We start from the raw sequence: 16,568 nt of genomic DNA on the forward strand, positions 1-16,568 counted from the left end.
AAAGTCAAATGGCACTCCTTCGCTTCCGAGCTCTGCCATGCGCCCAAACAGTGGTTTACCCCCACATGTGGGGTATTGGCATACTCAGGACAAATTGTACAACAATGTTTGGGGTCCATTTTCTCCTGTTACCCTTGGTAAAATAAAACAAATTGGAGCTGAATTAAATTTTGTGTGAAAAAAAGTTAAATGTTCATTTTTATTTAAACATTCAAAAAATTCCTGTGAAGCACCAGAAGGGTTAATAAACTTCTTGAATATGGTTTTGAGCACCTTGAGGGGTGTAGTTTTTAGAATGGTGTCACACTTGGGTATTTTCTATCATATAGACCCCTCAAAATGACTTCAAATGAGATGTGGTCCCTAAAATAAAATGGTGTTGTAGAGATGAGAAATTGCTGGTCAACTTTTAACCCTTTTAACTCCCTAACAAAAAAAAATTTTGTTTCCAAAATTGTGCTGATGTAAAGTAGACATGTGGGAAATGTTATTTATTAAGTATTTTGTGTGACATATCTCTGTGATTTAATTGCATAAAAATTCAAAGTTGGAAAATTGCGAAATTTTCATAATTTTCGCCAAATTTCCGTTTTTTTCACAAATAAACGCAGGTACTATCAAATAATTTTTACCATTGTCATGAAGTACAATATGTCACGAGAAAACAATGTCAGAATCACCAGGATCCATTGAAGCGTTCCAGAGTTATAACCTCATAAAGGGACAGTGGTCAGAATTGTAAAAATTGGCCCGGTCATTAACGTGCAAACCACCCTTGGGGGTAAAGGGGTTAATCTTAACCTCCAATCCCAAAACATCTTTCCCGAAGTTAATGTCCCTGTTTGCTGATTTTGGTGAGATATCTAACTTTAAAATAAACGCAAATAAATCTGAAGCATTAAATGTCTCAGCAAACAACTCAGATATCCTGGTTTTAAAAGAAAACACCCCTTTTAATTGGCCATCAGAGAAACTAAAATATCTTGGAATTTATCTAACGGCCGACCCTTCCTCCCTTTATAAATGTAATTATACTCCCCTCCTGACACGGCTTCAAACGGACTTAAAAAATTATGACATACCTTATTTATCTTGGATGGGCAGAATAAATGTCTTTAAATCTTATATTTTCCCCAAAATATTTTATACCATGAACATGGTTCCCATACCCCTTCCCAACTCATTCTTCCATTCAGCCAACCAACTGATCTCCCAGTTTATATGGAAATACAAAAGAGCCAGACTCCCTTTTAAAATTCTTTCTCTTCCTAGAGGTAGCGGCGGTCTTGGCCTTCCAGACATCAAAACCTATTACAAAGCCATACATATTGCTAGATGGTTTAACCTGGTAAAACCCAGTCCAGAAAATCTCAGTACAAATCTAGAACTTGCTATACTAGGGGATGAAGCTGATCTCTATCTCTGGTCGTCTTTTAATTGCACACGCATAAAATCTAATGAGATCCTGTCCAACACTCTATATATAAAACGTTCCCTTATACCAAACCAGATTCCGTATTGTCATTTTCTAGACAATATTCCAATTAAGATCATCCCATGGTTGGTGGACCCTACCTATGAGGACGTTTATGGACTCTGGACATCCCTACCAGACGCCCCAATTTCTCAGTTCCTTTCAAACCGAATACCTTGCATTGATAATTGGCCGATCAGTGCCACAAAACAACCTACTAATTTTCTCCAGAAATATCACATACACCGTATAATGACCGCGTTTAGAACTAAGATAAACCAATCTACGGATTGGCTCTGGCTTGACTTGCTAGTGAAGTTGAAAGCTCCAATCACTAAACTGGTTTCTAAACTATACGCGAACCTCCTCAAAAGTTCAACTCAATTTAAACCTTTATATCTTTCTTCCTGGGAGACGGAGTTGGGAATGACGCTTTCCCCTCATGAAACTCAGCGGGTACTTGCCAATTCCCATGGGTTCTCCAGATGCATCCTATTACAGGAAAATACATTTAAGATCCTTTCCAGGTGGTATTATACCCCAGAAAGACTGTTTCATTTGGGATTGGTGGATTCCCCGCTGTGTTGGAGGTGTTCTCGAGGTGTGGGGTCCTTAGCGCATATCTTCTGGCTCCGTCCGGAATTAAAACAATTTTGGGCAGATGTAAATATGTCTTTACACGATATGGGCCTGATAGATCGGGATCTAACTCCCCAGGAGGTGTTGCTCTCTCTTCCTTCTTCCTCTTTTAACCCAAAGAAACACGACTTACTACCCATTTTATTAGCAGCCGCAAAACACTTAATCTCATTACACTGGAGAAAAACATCTCCTCCAACGCTGGAGGAATGGATCCTCAAAGTCCAAGATTTATATCGTTTGGAGGAATTATCTAGTTGGGAAACACGCTCTCACGAGAGATTCAAGGATTCTTGGCTTCCATGGGAAGTGTTTTTGTCCCCCACTCCTGGGTTTGGGGCGGAAGACCCCCCATGAGGACTTCATCTACTAGTTCCCTACCAAGAGTTCTGTTTTAACCCTTCCAACTTATCTTTTATTTAGCAAGACGCGATGACCGTCCCGACTCTATTTTTTGCATGTTCTAGCCTTTTTCTTTGCCATCCACTCCTCCTCCACCTCATCTGAATTCAATTTTATCCGCGGTAAAATAGTCCTTCCGTCGCACCCTCTAGCCTTCCAAATTTCTATTATAACTTGTATTGTATCTAGGGCTAGTTCTTTGCAGTCCTGAAATTTTGTTCTAAGTTCTGTAAGCTCAATTGTCTTCACTGTCTAAAGACTGCATACGTATAATTCAGATGCCATGATTATCCTTAGACATATTATAAAATGACAAATACCTGTATTTCTTGACATGAGAGCGAATGTTTACTGTTTTATTTCTGTTAATTGAAAACTTAAATAAAGAATTTCAAAAAAAAAAGAAAAGGCCATTCAAAAATTGGGGAGATTCACAAGGAGTGGACTGCTGCTGGAGTCATTGCTTCAAGAGCCACCACACACAGACGTATCCAGGACATGGGCTACAAGTGTCGCATTCCTTGTGTCAAGTGAAATAGATCGCTCTGTTTTGTAATGACTCTATATAATATAAGAGTTTCACATTTTTTATTTAACTATTGAACTAAGAACTAAAATAAATAGATTTTTTGACGATATTCTAGTTTAGTAAAGGTACCGTCACATTTAGCGACGCTGCAGCGATCTAGACAACGATGCCGATCGCTGCAGTGTTGCTGTGTGGTCGCTGGAGAGCTGTCACACAGACAGCTCTCCAGCGACCAACTATGCGAAGTCCCCTGGTAATCAGGGTAAACATCGGGTTACTAAGCGCAGGGCCGTGCTTAGTAACCCGATGTTTACCCTGGTTACCAGTGCTAATGTAAAAAAAACAAACACTACATACTTACATTCCGGTGTCTGTCCCCGGCGCTGTGCTTTCCTGCACTGACTGTGAGCGCCCGCGGGCCGTAAAGCAGAGCGGTGACGTCACCGCTGTAATTTGCTTTACGGCTGGCCGGCACTGACAGTGCAGAGAAGCACAGCGCCGGGGGACAGACAGACACCGGAATGTAAGTATGTAGTGTTTTTTTTTTTTTTTACATTTACACTGGTAACCAGGGTAAACATCGGGTTACTAAGCGCGGCCCTGCGCTTAGTACCCCGATGTTTACCCTGGTTACCAGTGAAGACATCCCTGAATCGGCGTCACACACGCCGATTCAGCGATGTCTGCGGGAGGTCCTGCGACGAAATAAAGTTCTGGACTTTCTGCAGCGACCAACGATGTCACAGCAACGTGTCAAACACAACGATATCGCTATCCAGGACGCTGCAACGTCACGGATGGCTAGCGATATTGTTGTGAAGTTGGTCAGTGTGAAGGTACCTTAAGAAGCACTTGTATGTGCCTTTATTTATTTAAAAAATGTTACGGTGTTTACAAGGAGGTGTGGCTCACAGGATCCTCTGGGACATGTATTTAGCCTGTTTTACATAATTACCCTGTGAGCACCACCCCCTAATTATACACTATAAAAATTAGCACTAAATTGAAAGGCCTATATCTCTGGAACCATATGGCGGGTATAAGAGAAACAAAAAATGGAATACTTAGGGCAGCACCAGGAATAAAAAAGAGAAAAAAATGGCAACTTTTGACTTGGTGACAAGTCATCTTTACAAGATGGGATATAGAGTGGTATGCCTCTAACATGTTCAGCCCTTATAAACATATATTAATATTAGTTTTGCAATGATGAATTGTATATTAGTTCCTTGACAACAAAAGGCAATACTTGTTTATTCTGTCACCTTCAATAGGTTGAGCTGTAAGAGGATCATTTCTACCACCTAATTTACATGTATTGGTATAGTGGGATAGCGATTCTTGTAGGAGTTGGGAGATTGTGTAGAAAATCTCAATCTCTATGCTATAATCCCAAAATTTGGGTGTCTCAAAAAAAGTTACTGCAAGTTCACCAAACAGGGAAAGTACAGTACAAGGATCTTATATATAATTGCCTAGAATACTACTTCCTGCAATTTGTGCCAACTTCCGTGGCTTTGTCCGGAGCTAATGTCCGGAGCTAATGTGCGGAGATAATGTCCGGAGCTAATGTGCGGAGATAATGTCCGGAGCTAATGTCCGGAGCTAATGTCCGGAGATAAGTGACGTCAACAGTGTCCAGTGTCTGATTGGTTGCCGCCTGCTGCGAGCGACCAATCAGAAACGTGCCGTACTGTGACACACTCCGCCCGCCATTTTGGTGTGATTTTTGAATTTTTACCTCACAGCAAGTTTCTACTGCGTGGAGGCGGGCCCAGTGAAGTTGCTCTTCAAGCTCCTGCCGAATTTCAAGTATATATGGATTCTAGACTCCCGATTCTTTAGAATCGGGCTGCCATCTAGTATGTAATAAAACTAAATTCAGCCTGCAAATGTGTCCATGAAACCTGACACAAACTAAAAGGTTTCTTTGAGCATTCACTGGTTTCATTGATATTTTTTACATAAGGGATTAATGGATGAATTACTCCATTGCACATCATTTGTTGTCGTCCATCCGCCTTTGGCACATTTATTAGGAAACGTCTCCCTATATATGCCAAACAGAGCCCAATCTCTATATTTAACTTTTCATGGGCCGGTGTAAAGCACAGACAGGCCCCAGGTCCTGGTCAGCTCCAGCCTATTTTGGGGTATGACGGTACATAGCGAGGTGAGATACTAGAGATAGGGACCATCCTGATAGGGTATACCTTGTCGTGGTGGGATGGCTTTTTCACTTTTTCGAAAAAATAAATAAATAAAAATATACTAAGTACCGTATGTTTTGTACATGCATAATTCCTATGTAGTCACTTACTGCAGGGAATCTATCTAATCATTGTTTTTATTCTAGAGCATATTCATCCTAATCTTTCTTGGTACTTAAGACAAGTGTTCACCCAAAATGTGTCAGCACTGATTTATTTTAGCTGTTTAATCCACAAACTGCACACGTCCCCTCCAAAAATAAATATATTTTCCAGATTTACATTGCATAACTGTGCACCCCCACTATATTCAAGAGAGATAACCTTAACCCTATTCCCTATATAGTCACCTACCACTGGTTAAGCACTTTCTGTAGCTCCTCGGCAAATATCATACTTTGAGCATTAACCCCTTAATGACCAGAGATATTTTGGTTTTGTATTTTCATTTTTCACTCCCCTTCTTCCCAGAGCCATAACCTTTTTTTATTTTTTGGTCAATAGGGACATGTGAGGGCTTGTTTTTTGAAGGACGAGTTGTACTTTTGAACAATACCATTGGTTTTACCATGTCTTGTAATATAAAATGGAAACAAGAATTCCAAGTCAGTGAAATTGCAAAAAAAGTGCAATCCCATACTTCTTTTTTCTTTGGCTTTTTTTGCTAGGTTCACTAAATGCTAAAACTGACCTGCCATTATGATTCTCCAGGTCATTACGAGTTCATAGACACCAAACATGCCTAGGTTCTTTTTTATGTAAGTGGTGAAAAACAATTCCAAACTTTGTGGAATTATTTTTCCACAAAGTTTGGAATTGTTTTTTGTTTGGAAAACAAAGTTTGGAATTGTTCGCAATTTTTTTATTTAGTCATTTTTTTTACCCGTAGCGTCTCCATTTTTTGGGACCTGGGGTTGGGTGAGGGCTTATTTTTTGCATGCCAAGCTGACATTTTTAACTCCTTCACCCCGAAGCCTGTTTTCACCTGACAGGGCCAATTTTTACAATTCTGACCACTGTCATTTTATGAGGTCATAACTCTGAAACGTTTCAACGGATCCTGGTGATTCTGAGAATGTTTTCTCGTGACATATTGTACTTTATGATAATGGTAAAACTTCTTCGATATGACTTGCATTTATATGTGAAAAAAATGGAAATTTGGCGAAAATTGGGAAAATTTAGCAATTTTCAAACTTTTAGTTTTTATGCCCTTAAATTAGAGAGTTATATCACATAATATGGTTAATAAACAATATTACCCACATGTCTGCTTTACATCAGCACAATTTTGGAAACATAATTTTTTTTGTTAGGGAGTTATAAGGGTTAAAAGTTGACCAGCGATTTCTCATTTTTACCACCAAATTTGCAAAACCATTTTTTTTAGGGACCACCTCACACTTGAAGTGACTTTGAGGGGTCTATATGACATAAAATGCCCCAAAGTGACACCATTCTAAAAACTGCACCCCTCAAGGTACTCAAAACCACATTCAAAAAGTTAATTAACCCTTCAGGTGCTTTACAGGAACTTTTGGAATCTTTAAAAAAAATTGAACATTTAACTTTTTTTCACAAAATTTTTACATCAGATCCAATTTGTTTTATTTTACCAAGGGTAACAGGAGAAATTGGACCACAAAAGTCATTGTACAATTTGTCCTGAGTAGGCTGATACCCCATATGTGGGGGTAAACCACTGTTTGGGCACATGGCAGAGCTCAGAAGGGAAGGAGCGCCATTTGACTTTTCAATGCAAAATTTGCTGGGATTGAGATCGGACACCATGTCGCGTTTGGAGAGCCCCTGATGTGCCTAAACAGTAGAAACCCCCCACAAGAGACACCATTTTGGAAAGTAGACCCCTTAAGGAACTAATCTAGATGTGTGGTGAGTACTTTGAACCTCCAAGTGCTTCTCAGAAGTTTATAATGTAGAGCCGCAAAAAAAATCAAATTTTTTTTCACAAAAAATGATCTTTTCGCCCCAAATTTTTTATTTTCCCAAGGGTAACAGGACAAATTGGACCCCACATCTTGTTGTGCAATTTGTCCTGAGCACGCTGCTACCCCATGTGTGGGGTTAAACCAGTATTTGGGCGCATGGCAGAGCTTGGAAGGGAAGGAGTTCCGTTTCACTTTTCAATGCAAAATTGGCTTTATTGTGATCGGACAGCATGTCGCGTTTGGAGAGCCCCTGATGTGCCTAAACAGTGGAAACCCCCAACAAGTGACCCCATTTTGGAAAGAAGTCCCCTAAGGAACTTATCTAGATGTGTGGTGAGCACTTTTAACCCCAAATTGTTTCAATAATGTTTAGAATGTAAAGCCGTGAAAATTAAAAAATCATTTTTTCTTTCCACAAAATGATCTTTTAGCCTGCAATTTTTTTTCCCAAGGGTAACAGGAGTATTTGGACTGCAAAAGTTGTTGGCGCCGGCTAGCCACCTCACGTTGCTCTGGTGGGAGAGCGCAGGGAGCCCCATCCCTGCGCGATCCCCCTCTTTGCCGCTGTCACTACTGACAGCAGCATCAGAGGGGATAAATGCCCACGATCGGTGCTAGCACCGATCGCAGGCATTGCGGCGGGGTGTCAGCGGTCACATACAGCTGACACCTGCACCTGATCACCGCGGCGCTCGCGGTGATCGGTGCGCCGTACTAGTACTGCGGCTGGCACAATTTCAGTTGGCGCATGAAGGGGTTAATGATATCATTTTGGTGCAGATACGATCTTTTGATCGCCTATTATTGCATTTTAATGCAATGTCACGGCAACCAAAAAATGTAATTCTGGCGTTTTGACTTTTTTCTTGCTAGGCCGTTTAGCGATCAGGTTAATCCTTTTTTTTACAGATTGGGCGAATCTAAACACGGCGATACCAAATATGTGTATGTTTGTTTTGTTTTTTATTGTTTTATTTTGAATGGGGCGAAAGGGGGGTGATTTGAACTTTTATATATTTTTTATTTTCAAAACAGCTGATATGTGCCGGGAAAGATGTGGGCTGACCGCCGGAGCCCACATCAACGGGAGGGAGTCTGACATCGGTGTACTATTATGCCTGATGTCGGAAAGGGGTTAATGGGGCAGTTCAAAACTAATACTGATTTAATCCTAAATTCCTATCTATTTAATGTATTAATTTGCTTTCTAATATACTTTTATAAAACATTCCCTATTGTTTCCTCTTTAATTTAACTGCCTTTTTTTTTACCAGCTTTCTCTTTGATGATATTTTGTTTGAGAATTCCCAGAACATGTTGGGATACTCAAACGAAACATCTTCAAGGGTGGAGGCTGTGGTCACTGCCACAGCCTCTGTCCCCACCCATAAACAGAGACGCATGCTCAGTAGGATGCTGTCACAGTGAACTATTCTTTTTAATGCACTGTGACAGTGTGCTCTCTCGCCGGCTCGTTGAGAAGTAATGAGCTGGCAAGAGAGCAGACAGTCAGTGCGCATGGCGACAGCATGGTGGCTCAGTGGTTAGCCCTGTTGATTTGCAGCGCTGGAGTCCTGGGTTAAAATTCCACCTAGGGAACATGCAACATCTGCAAGGAGTTTGTATGTTCTCCCCATGTTTGCGTGGGTTTCCTCCGGCCACCACTCCGGTTTCCTCCTACATTCCAAAGACATACTGATAGGGAATTTAGATTGTGAGACCCATCGGGGACAGCGATGATAATGTGTGCAAACTGTAAGGAAAAAGATTGTAAGGAAATTACCCTACAAGAAGAGACAAACCCAGCCCACAAATCCTATGTCATTTTTGGGGTCTGATCTGATCTTTGCTTTAGCTGCTCTCTGGGTTATCTCCTTAGAATGCATACTAACAGTGCGCTCTCTTGCCAGCTCGTCACTTCTCATCAGAGTCAGGGAGGGAGCGCACTGTCATTGTACATTAAAAAGAATATTGCACAGTGACAAGACCCTACTGAGCATATATTGGAATTGACAACTGATTAATGCTCAGTAAAGCAGGGACTAACCCACAACCCTGAAATGGACGTTACTAAGGATGCTTCGCTTCAGGGTGGGGACAAATGATGCAACAATGACCGTAGCTTCTTCTCCCTGATAAAGTCTCATTTGAGTACAGTATCTCAGCACGCAATGGGGATTCTCAAATGATGGGTCAAACTTGAAGTTGGAAAAAAAAGTAAAACAGTTAGAGAGAGTAGAGAGGGAACGATAGGGAATTTTTAATAACAGTATATTAGAAAAGCAATTAGATTAAGACACTAAATAGATAGACATTTAGGATTAAATCAGTGTTAGTTTCATACCAACCATTTAAAAAGGACTTTTCACTGGATTTTTTTTTCCTTAAACCAATTACCTCCTCAAATTGCCTCAATTCTACTGATTAAGGTGTAGTGTTTCTTTTTCTTCTGTTCCCCTGCGTTCCAAAGTTATGCCCTTCGAAATGAAGATGCAAATTTTTCTTTAACCAACTGGGCGTATACCATAGAACTTCTGCTTTTTCTCTTCTGACATTGCCCAATCAAAACACAGAAGAGACATTCTATGGTATTCGCATGTTGGACACAGGCAAAATTTGCTTCCTTACTCCCGAAGGCATAACTTTAGTACAAAGGGTCACAGAAGAAAACAAAAAACTGTTCCAGAATCAGTGGAGCAGCCACAATCGGAGGAGATACTAAGTTTAAAAAGAAAAGTCTGCTGAAAGATCCTCTTTTAATATATACCGGTGGCGCCACAAACCCTTTTCAACACCAGTACATTTATCAGGATTTTCTTAATGAACTCCTTATCAACTTTTTTCACCCCAAGACAAACTTCTTAACAAGATTCAAATGGCTAGTGCTGTAAGTACTTCAGGTCAGGGATTAATTATTGCAGGACATTCACATTCCAGATGATGGACAATGAAGCAAGTCTGGACATTCCCTGACCTATCTGGACGCAGGGTCCTTACCAAACCCATCAACACTTCCAAATATCCTGCTTTGTGGATGCTTCCTTACACCATAAGAATACACCATGTAATAAGATAATACATCAAGTCTTGGAATTTCATAGCGCCTCCGTTTCAGAATGAATCCCTTCTTTGCATTCCTGCCTACTGTATCTCCAATCATTACAGGGTAAAAATACCAACTGCTAACAGGACAGGGTCATTAAACGCTGCTATCCCCACAGGCTATGCTGGGCTAAAAAGAATGAGGACTGGGAAAATCCGTCAGGGAGGAGAGATAACTGTATCTCTTGAGAAATCACAAATACAGGTCAAGACGGTCACATTTATGAGCTTAGCAAGGGTTTTACAACCCATCTGAAATCAAGGAAAACAGTGGAGTAGTATTGGACAGAGAATGATAAAAAAATATGGGAAATTATGAAATGTATTACAAACTTTACATTCTAGGGGCTTTTTTATGTTTTTCTGTGTTTTTAGCATTTTTTGCTTTTTATATATTGCGACATACTCTAGATACGGTATTTTTTTGCAGGTATTTTTGCGTCGAAAAAATGAATATCAAAAGTGTGTGGTCAGACAAATCATTTACATTTCTTATACAACAAACAATGAAATGTATGGTGTTTTTTACAAGCACAAAAACTGTTTGTTTATATGGTCCTGTAGTTTTTTTTAAATAAAATTTTAGGGAATTGTTCAATTAGAAACATTAATTTAGACTGGACTTGTACAGACAATAAAAGGCATTACAGAATAATAATAATCACATAAATCAGATACCAAGAGGAGTGAGGGCCCTGCTCGTAAGCTTACAATCTGTGAGAAAATAGGGGAGACACCAGAGGTGGTGGGTAACAATTGCTTTCGTTGTTCGGACCGGCCATAGTGTAAGGATCGGGTGTTTATGTAAAGCTGCATAAACCGGTTATCATCCTAAGTATGTAACAGTACAGACACAAAGGGCTATTAACTGCATAAGGTGTATTAGAACATGATGCGAGGAACCTGATTATGATTTAAGATTTTTGAATGGGCAACACAGGGATAATTAGATTAGTGTGTTGAGGCGGTAGGCCAGTCTGAAGAAATGCGTTTTTAGGGCACGCTTAAAACTGAGGGGATTGGGGATTAATCTTATTATCCTAGGTAGTGCATTCTAAAAAAATTGGCGCAGCATGTGAAAAGTCTTGGAGATGGGAGTGGGAGTTCTGATTATTGAGGATGTTAACCTCAGGTCATTAGCAGAACGGAGGGCACGGGTAGGGTGGTAGGCTGAGACCAGGGAGGAGATGTAGGGTGGTGCTGAGCCATGAAGAGCTTTGTGGGTGAGAGTGATAAGTTTATATTGAACTCTGTAGTGGGTGGACAACCAGTGTAATGACTGGCACAAGGTAGAGGCATCGGTGTAACGGTTGGTGAGGAATATGATCCTGGCTGCAGCATTCAGGACAGATTGGAGTGGGGAGAGTTTGGTAAGAGTGAGGCCGATTAGCAGAGACTTACAATAGTCCAGACAAGAATGAATAAGATAAACAGTAAGAGTTTTTACAGAGTCAAAAATAAGAAAAGGTAGAATTCTCAAAATGTTTTTGAGGTGTAGATAACAAGAGCGAGCCAGTGATCGGATGTGGGGGTGAATGAAAGCTCAGAATCAAGTATGACCCCAAAACAGAAGGCATGTTGCTGGGGAGTAATGGTGGAACCGCACACAGAAATGGTAATGTCGGGCAAAGGTAGGTTAGTTGAGGGAGGAAACACAAGGAGTTCAGTGTTTGACAGGTTCAGTTTCAGATAGAGGGAGGACATGATGTTGGAGACAGCGGTAAGGAAATCGCTGGTGTTTTGTGATAATGCAGGTGTGATATCAGTAAAGGTGTATAATTGGGTGTCATCAGAGTAGAGATGGTACTGGAACCCAAATTTACTGATTGTCAAATAGGGGTATTATACAAGGAGAAGAGGAGGGGGCTTAGAACCAATCCTTGAGGAACCTCAACAATATGGGCAAAAGGAGAGGGGTAGGAGCTAGCAAAAGATACAGTGATGGAGCAGTCAAAGAGATAGGAGGAGAGCCAGGAGAGAACGGTGTCCTTGAGGCCAATGGAATGGAGCATAGTGAGGAGGAGCTGATGGTCCACAGTGTTGAATGCTGTAGAGAGATCAAGAAGAATTAGCATGGAGTAGTGACCATTTTGTGACAATTTAGCTGGTAGTAGAACATTAGAGACTTTAGTGAGGACAGTTTCAGTAGTCTGCAAAGAGTGGAAAATCGGCTTGTAGAGGGTCAAGAAGAGAGTGATCTAAGAGATAGCGGATTACACGGGAGTGGACCAGGCGTTCCAGGAGCTTAGAGATGAAGGGAAGATTAGAGACAGGTCTATAGTTAGCAGCACAGTTTTGGTCATGGGATTTTCTTAAGTAATGGATGTATGCTGGTGTGTTTAAATGAGGAGGGAAAGACACTGGAAGAGAGCGAAAGGTTGAATATTTTTGTTAGGTGAGTGGTGACAGCTGGGGAAATGGACTGGAGGAGATGTGAGGGAATAGGATCACTGGTGCAGGTAGTAGGGTGAGAAGATGCAAGGAGCCTGATCACTTCTTCTACAGTAGCAGTAATCACACTGCCACCAGTTTACATAAGGATCTAGGAGCTGAGATTGAGCTACTCAGCATGTGTGACCTCCAGCGCTGGACACATTAGGTGGACTTTCAGAGAGGGAAACAAAATACCAGCTGGTGGCACCATAACAAATTTGTAACAGATATTTCTACACACAGGAGCATTTTTTAAGATTTATTCCAGAGGAAAATTGTTCTTTGGGTGCTCTAAAATGAAAATTGAACTGTGGGTTGCATTTTTGGCAAAGGCTCAGAGCCCTCTGAAATCTAAAAATACATTTTTATTTGGTTTCGAGAGATAAAATAATTTTTGGTAAATAGTTTAAATATAACAAGCCATATCACAACATTACCATGGTTGGGGCTACATGGCGAATTTGAGCACAACAGTTCTTGCAGTCAGAGATTCCTGTATGGTGCTGCAACTTTATAGCATAGTGCAAATGAATGGGGTCACCTTGCCACCTGCAAAGTACCGCATGCAAGTTGCAAAAACCCAAGTAATCCCGACTATTTGCAACTAGCTTTTAGTGACACCTTGCATATCTTATTAGGGTGTAATGTAGCAGCAGCATTCAGCAATGTTTGACTGCGTGACGCATGTTAGAATATAGTCGCCATATAACCCTATCCTAAAGGAATATTCCCACTTTAGACATGTATGGTGTACCCAAAGGATAGACTATAAATGCATGACAGGTGATATTTTTATTTCTTGGACCATCTATTGTTAAGACAACATGGGTCCACTACTTTGGAGGACCATCCACAAGTATGCTCAATAATTGCATCTCTTTCCTTTAAAGGAAACCTGACAGCTGTTACATGCTGCCATTTTCACAGGCAGCAAGAATCAGGCACTCACTGTATAATCTCCGACAGCCGCACAAAAAAATGATTGGAACGGCTGTTCAGCACATGCACTGCCAATCTGTTCATCCATTATGCAATATACAAGTCCATGTCCATGATGGAACTCACAATCTAATGTCCCTTTAACACCAGACAGATCCCACTTTTATAACCCCATGAATTCCCAGTGTGGCAACCAACAGTCTTCTGATCAAAGCTGATTACGAGGAATCCCACTTCTAGGCCTATGCTGTGATCAGCTGTTATATCGCGGGGTCCTCACGGTAAATACTTACAGAACCCAATGTAGTCGATGGGCTTCTTCTGATAACAATTGATGCAGGCATTCCTCCGGAGAACAATCATGCGTGACTCAGATCTTGGCTGTCACAGTAGAGTTTGTAACAGATCATGGAACCTTCTCTCTACATAACCTTGCAAAAATCTACTATGAATGTCGGCCTCCCAAGTGTACTCCAATGGCTTTTGTATTGACTGGTGATCAAACATGTTGTATTTTAGCTTGCCCCATCGTCCGTTGCCTCAGTAGATAAATGGACAGCCATCGCCACTCTCACCAGTGTGAAGTAAAAATTCATGCTCGGCCAAAGCAAGTATGCATGTTTATAATGGCTCGTGCAGAAGACTGTATTTTCGGTCCGAGGGCGATCCAATGTTTTGTCCAATGTTATTCTATGGGGCCGTGCACATGTCCGATTTTTTCCTGGGACTGAGTCTGTCCAAGGCAGAAAATTGCAGCATCCAATATTCAGATTGCACTCGGCCATGCAAGTCAATGAGTCCGTGGAAAAAAGTCGGACGTTGTCTGAGTGCAGTCTGATTTTCATGGGACTGACAGAATGGGGAAGATGGAGACATTTTTTTCCCATCTTCTACTCATCCGAGAAAATTGAATCAAACTCTAATCACAGATTGATTAGTATAACTGGACAGATTGCCTTGGAGGGGAAAAATTACTGTTGTGGGACCCTAGCCTACGAAGGACGGGAGACATTCTGTATATACCAAACTGCTAAATATAATATACCGTATAAGATGACTTTTTAACTCCTGAAAATCTTCTCAAAAGTCGGGGGTCATCTTATATGCCAGGTGTCGTCTTATACGGCGTGTGTGGAGCTCTGCGATCGCCGCATATGGGGCGGGGGGCGGTCCCGATGACGACGTGCCTTACCGGGAAGGTGTGAGTGAATCTAGCCTGCCCTCCTTCTTTCACCCGTCTGGCCAACCCTTCTCTGCCGCTCAAATCTTGTGAGGATGGAAGGGAATCCGTGCCTTCTCTTTCACCCAACATGGCCCACCCTTCTCTGCCTTTCAAATCTTGTGGGGATGGAAGTGAAGCGGCGCATGCGCGCATGTGCCGCTACACTTCCATCGCCGTGATATTTGAAAGTCAGAGAAGGGCAGGCCAGACGGGTGAAAGAGAAGGAGGTAATAGAATACAAGGGCGGGCTTGATTCACTTACACCCTCCCGATGAGGGAACTCGTCACCGGGACCGCTCCCTGTACCATATGCGGCGACCACAGAGCTCCACACACGCCGTATAAGATGACACCCGGCATATAAGATGACCCCCGACTTATACGGCGAGTATATCCCAAACTCTATATTTTAAATGGAAAAGTTGGGGTCGTCTTATATGTCCAGTCGTCTTATATGTCGGAAAATACGGTAAAGATAAATACACATACATATACACAGATATACACACATACTATATATACATAAATTTAATTTATTTACAATCATTTTACCATGGTTTAACTTTCAACACAACACAAGGAAAAAGTTTAATTTAAAGCAAAAGGTTTGTAGAAAGTTTATAAACACACACATATGCATTGATAGATCGTAAAGAAGCATAAAGACATGAAAACTAGTATATAATGTTCTTACCTAAGGCCCGGTCTCCGGGGAAGCAGCTGGGGGAGCAGCGAACGACCCCCACAATGATGATGAGCAATCCTCCAAGAAGGGGACACCTGGATCCTGCCATTCTGGGCAGGGAGTGAGCAGACTGATGTGGCACAGGCAGCAGCAGGAGGGTCTGCACCACTTCTGAGACTCTGGGCTGTATCAAGACACTTTTTTTTTTCTTTCTTTCTTTCCAGGCGGCCAAATTGCTCACGTGTTACAATGAATACATCCCTGGGGTCATGTTACATTCGATGTTCTGGGGATATTCAGATTAACTAGGAGCAGGCTGCAGATCCCTAGCCAGTCTCAAAGACAATAGTTTTCCCCTTACATAGGAAATCATTAATTCCCGCCTCTTTATGAGTATTTACAAGCCGCTTGTTCTGAAGAATAGCCCAGGGATGACTATGAATTCCTCAGTACAGGAGGCAGATGTGTTTTCCTTACTATGAGGGAATGCATATGTCTCTAGCTATTCCCTCGCTTATGGTTGCACAAGAGTAAAAATGCTCCCAGTCTATAACTAGTAACCGCAGCACCACAAAAATGCACACGGATTCTTGCTACGTACACAACGAAGCTCGAGGCATGAGTCCGTAAAGTCTTGTAACATCCCGTGCATGATAAAAAAGCATAGCAGTAATTACTGTCTTATCATTTAACCCTTTCATTCCAGCGGGGTAATGGGAGGTGCCCCTCTGAGCGATGGGGCTCAAAGATCCATATGCGTATATCAGAATCCATGCGCAGTATAAAGGCTGCAGGGTAGATAGGGTTTTGTTACATATTTTTGCCAAGGAACCCCCAAGAGTCTTCCATATTTTCAGACTTAGGCCGGCTTCACACTCAGCGTATGAAAATACGGTCCGTATATTACGGCCGTAATACGCTGAAAAGTCCCGAAAATAGTGGTCCGTAGCTCCTCCGTAGGCAGGGTGTGTCAGCGTTTTTTGC

The 16,568-nt window shown here is 41.6% G+C and overlaps 1 protein-coding gene across 1 annotated transcript in view; it reads right to left on the minus strand.

Annotated features, from left to right (window-relative positions):
* The window catches only part of CPZ (carboxypeptidase Z), a 153,549-nt gene extending 137,456 nt beyond the window's left edge, over positions 1 to 16,093 (minus strand). Inside the window, exon 1 of the mRNA XM_069744760.1 lies at positions 15,594 to 16,093. Coding sequence (XP_069600861.1) covers positions 15,594 to 15,693 — 100 coding nt within the window. The 5' untranslated portion in view covers positions 15,694 to 16,093. The remainder of the gene's footprint in view (positions 1 to 15,593) is intronic.
* Positions 16,094 to 16,568: the final 475 nt, after the last annotated feature.

Source organism: Ranitomeya imitator, chromosome 1 (assembly GCF_032444005.1).
Source record: "Ranitomeya imitator isolate aRanImi1 chromosome 1, aRanImi1.pri, whole genome shotgun sequence".
NCBI classification, from domain to species: domain Eukaryota; kingdom Metazoa; phylum Chordata; class Amphibia; order Anura; family Dendrobatidae; genus Ranitomeya; species Ranitomeya imitator.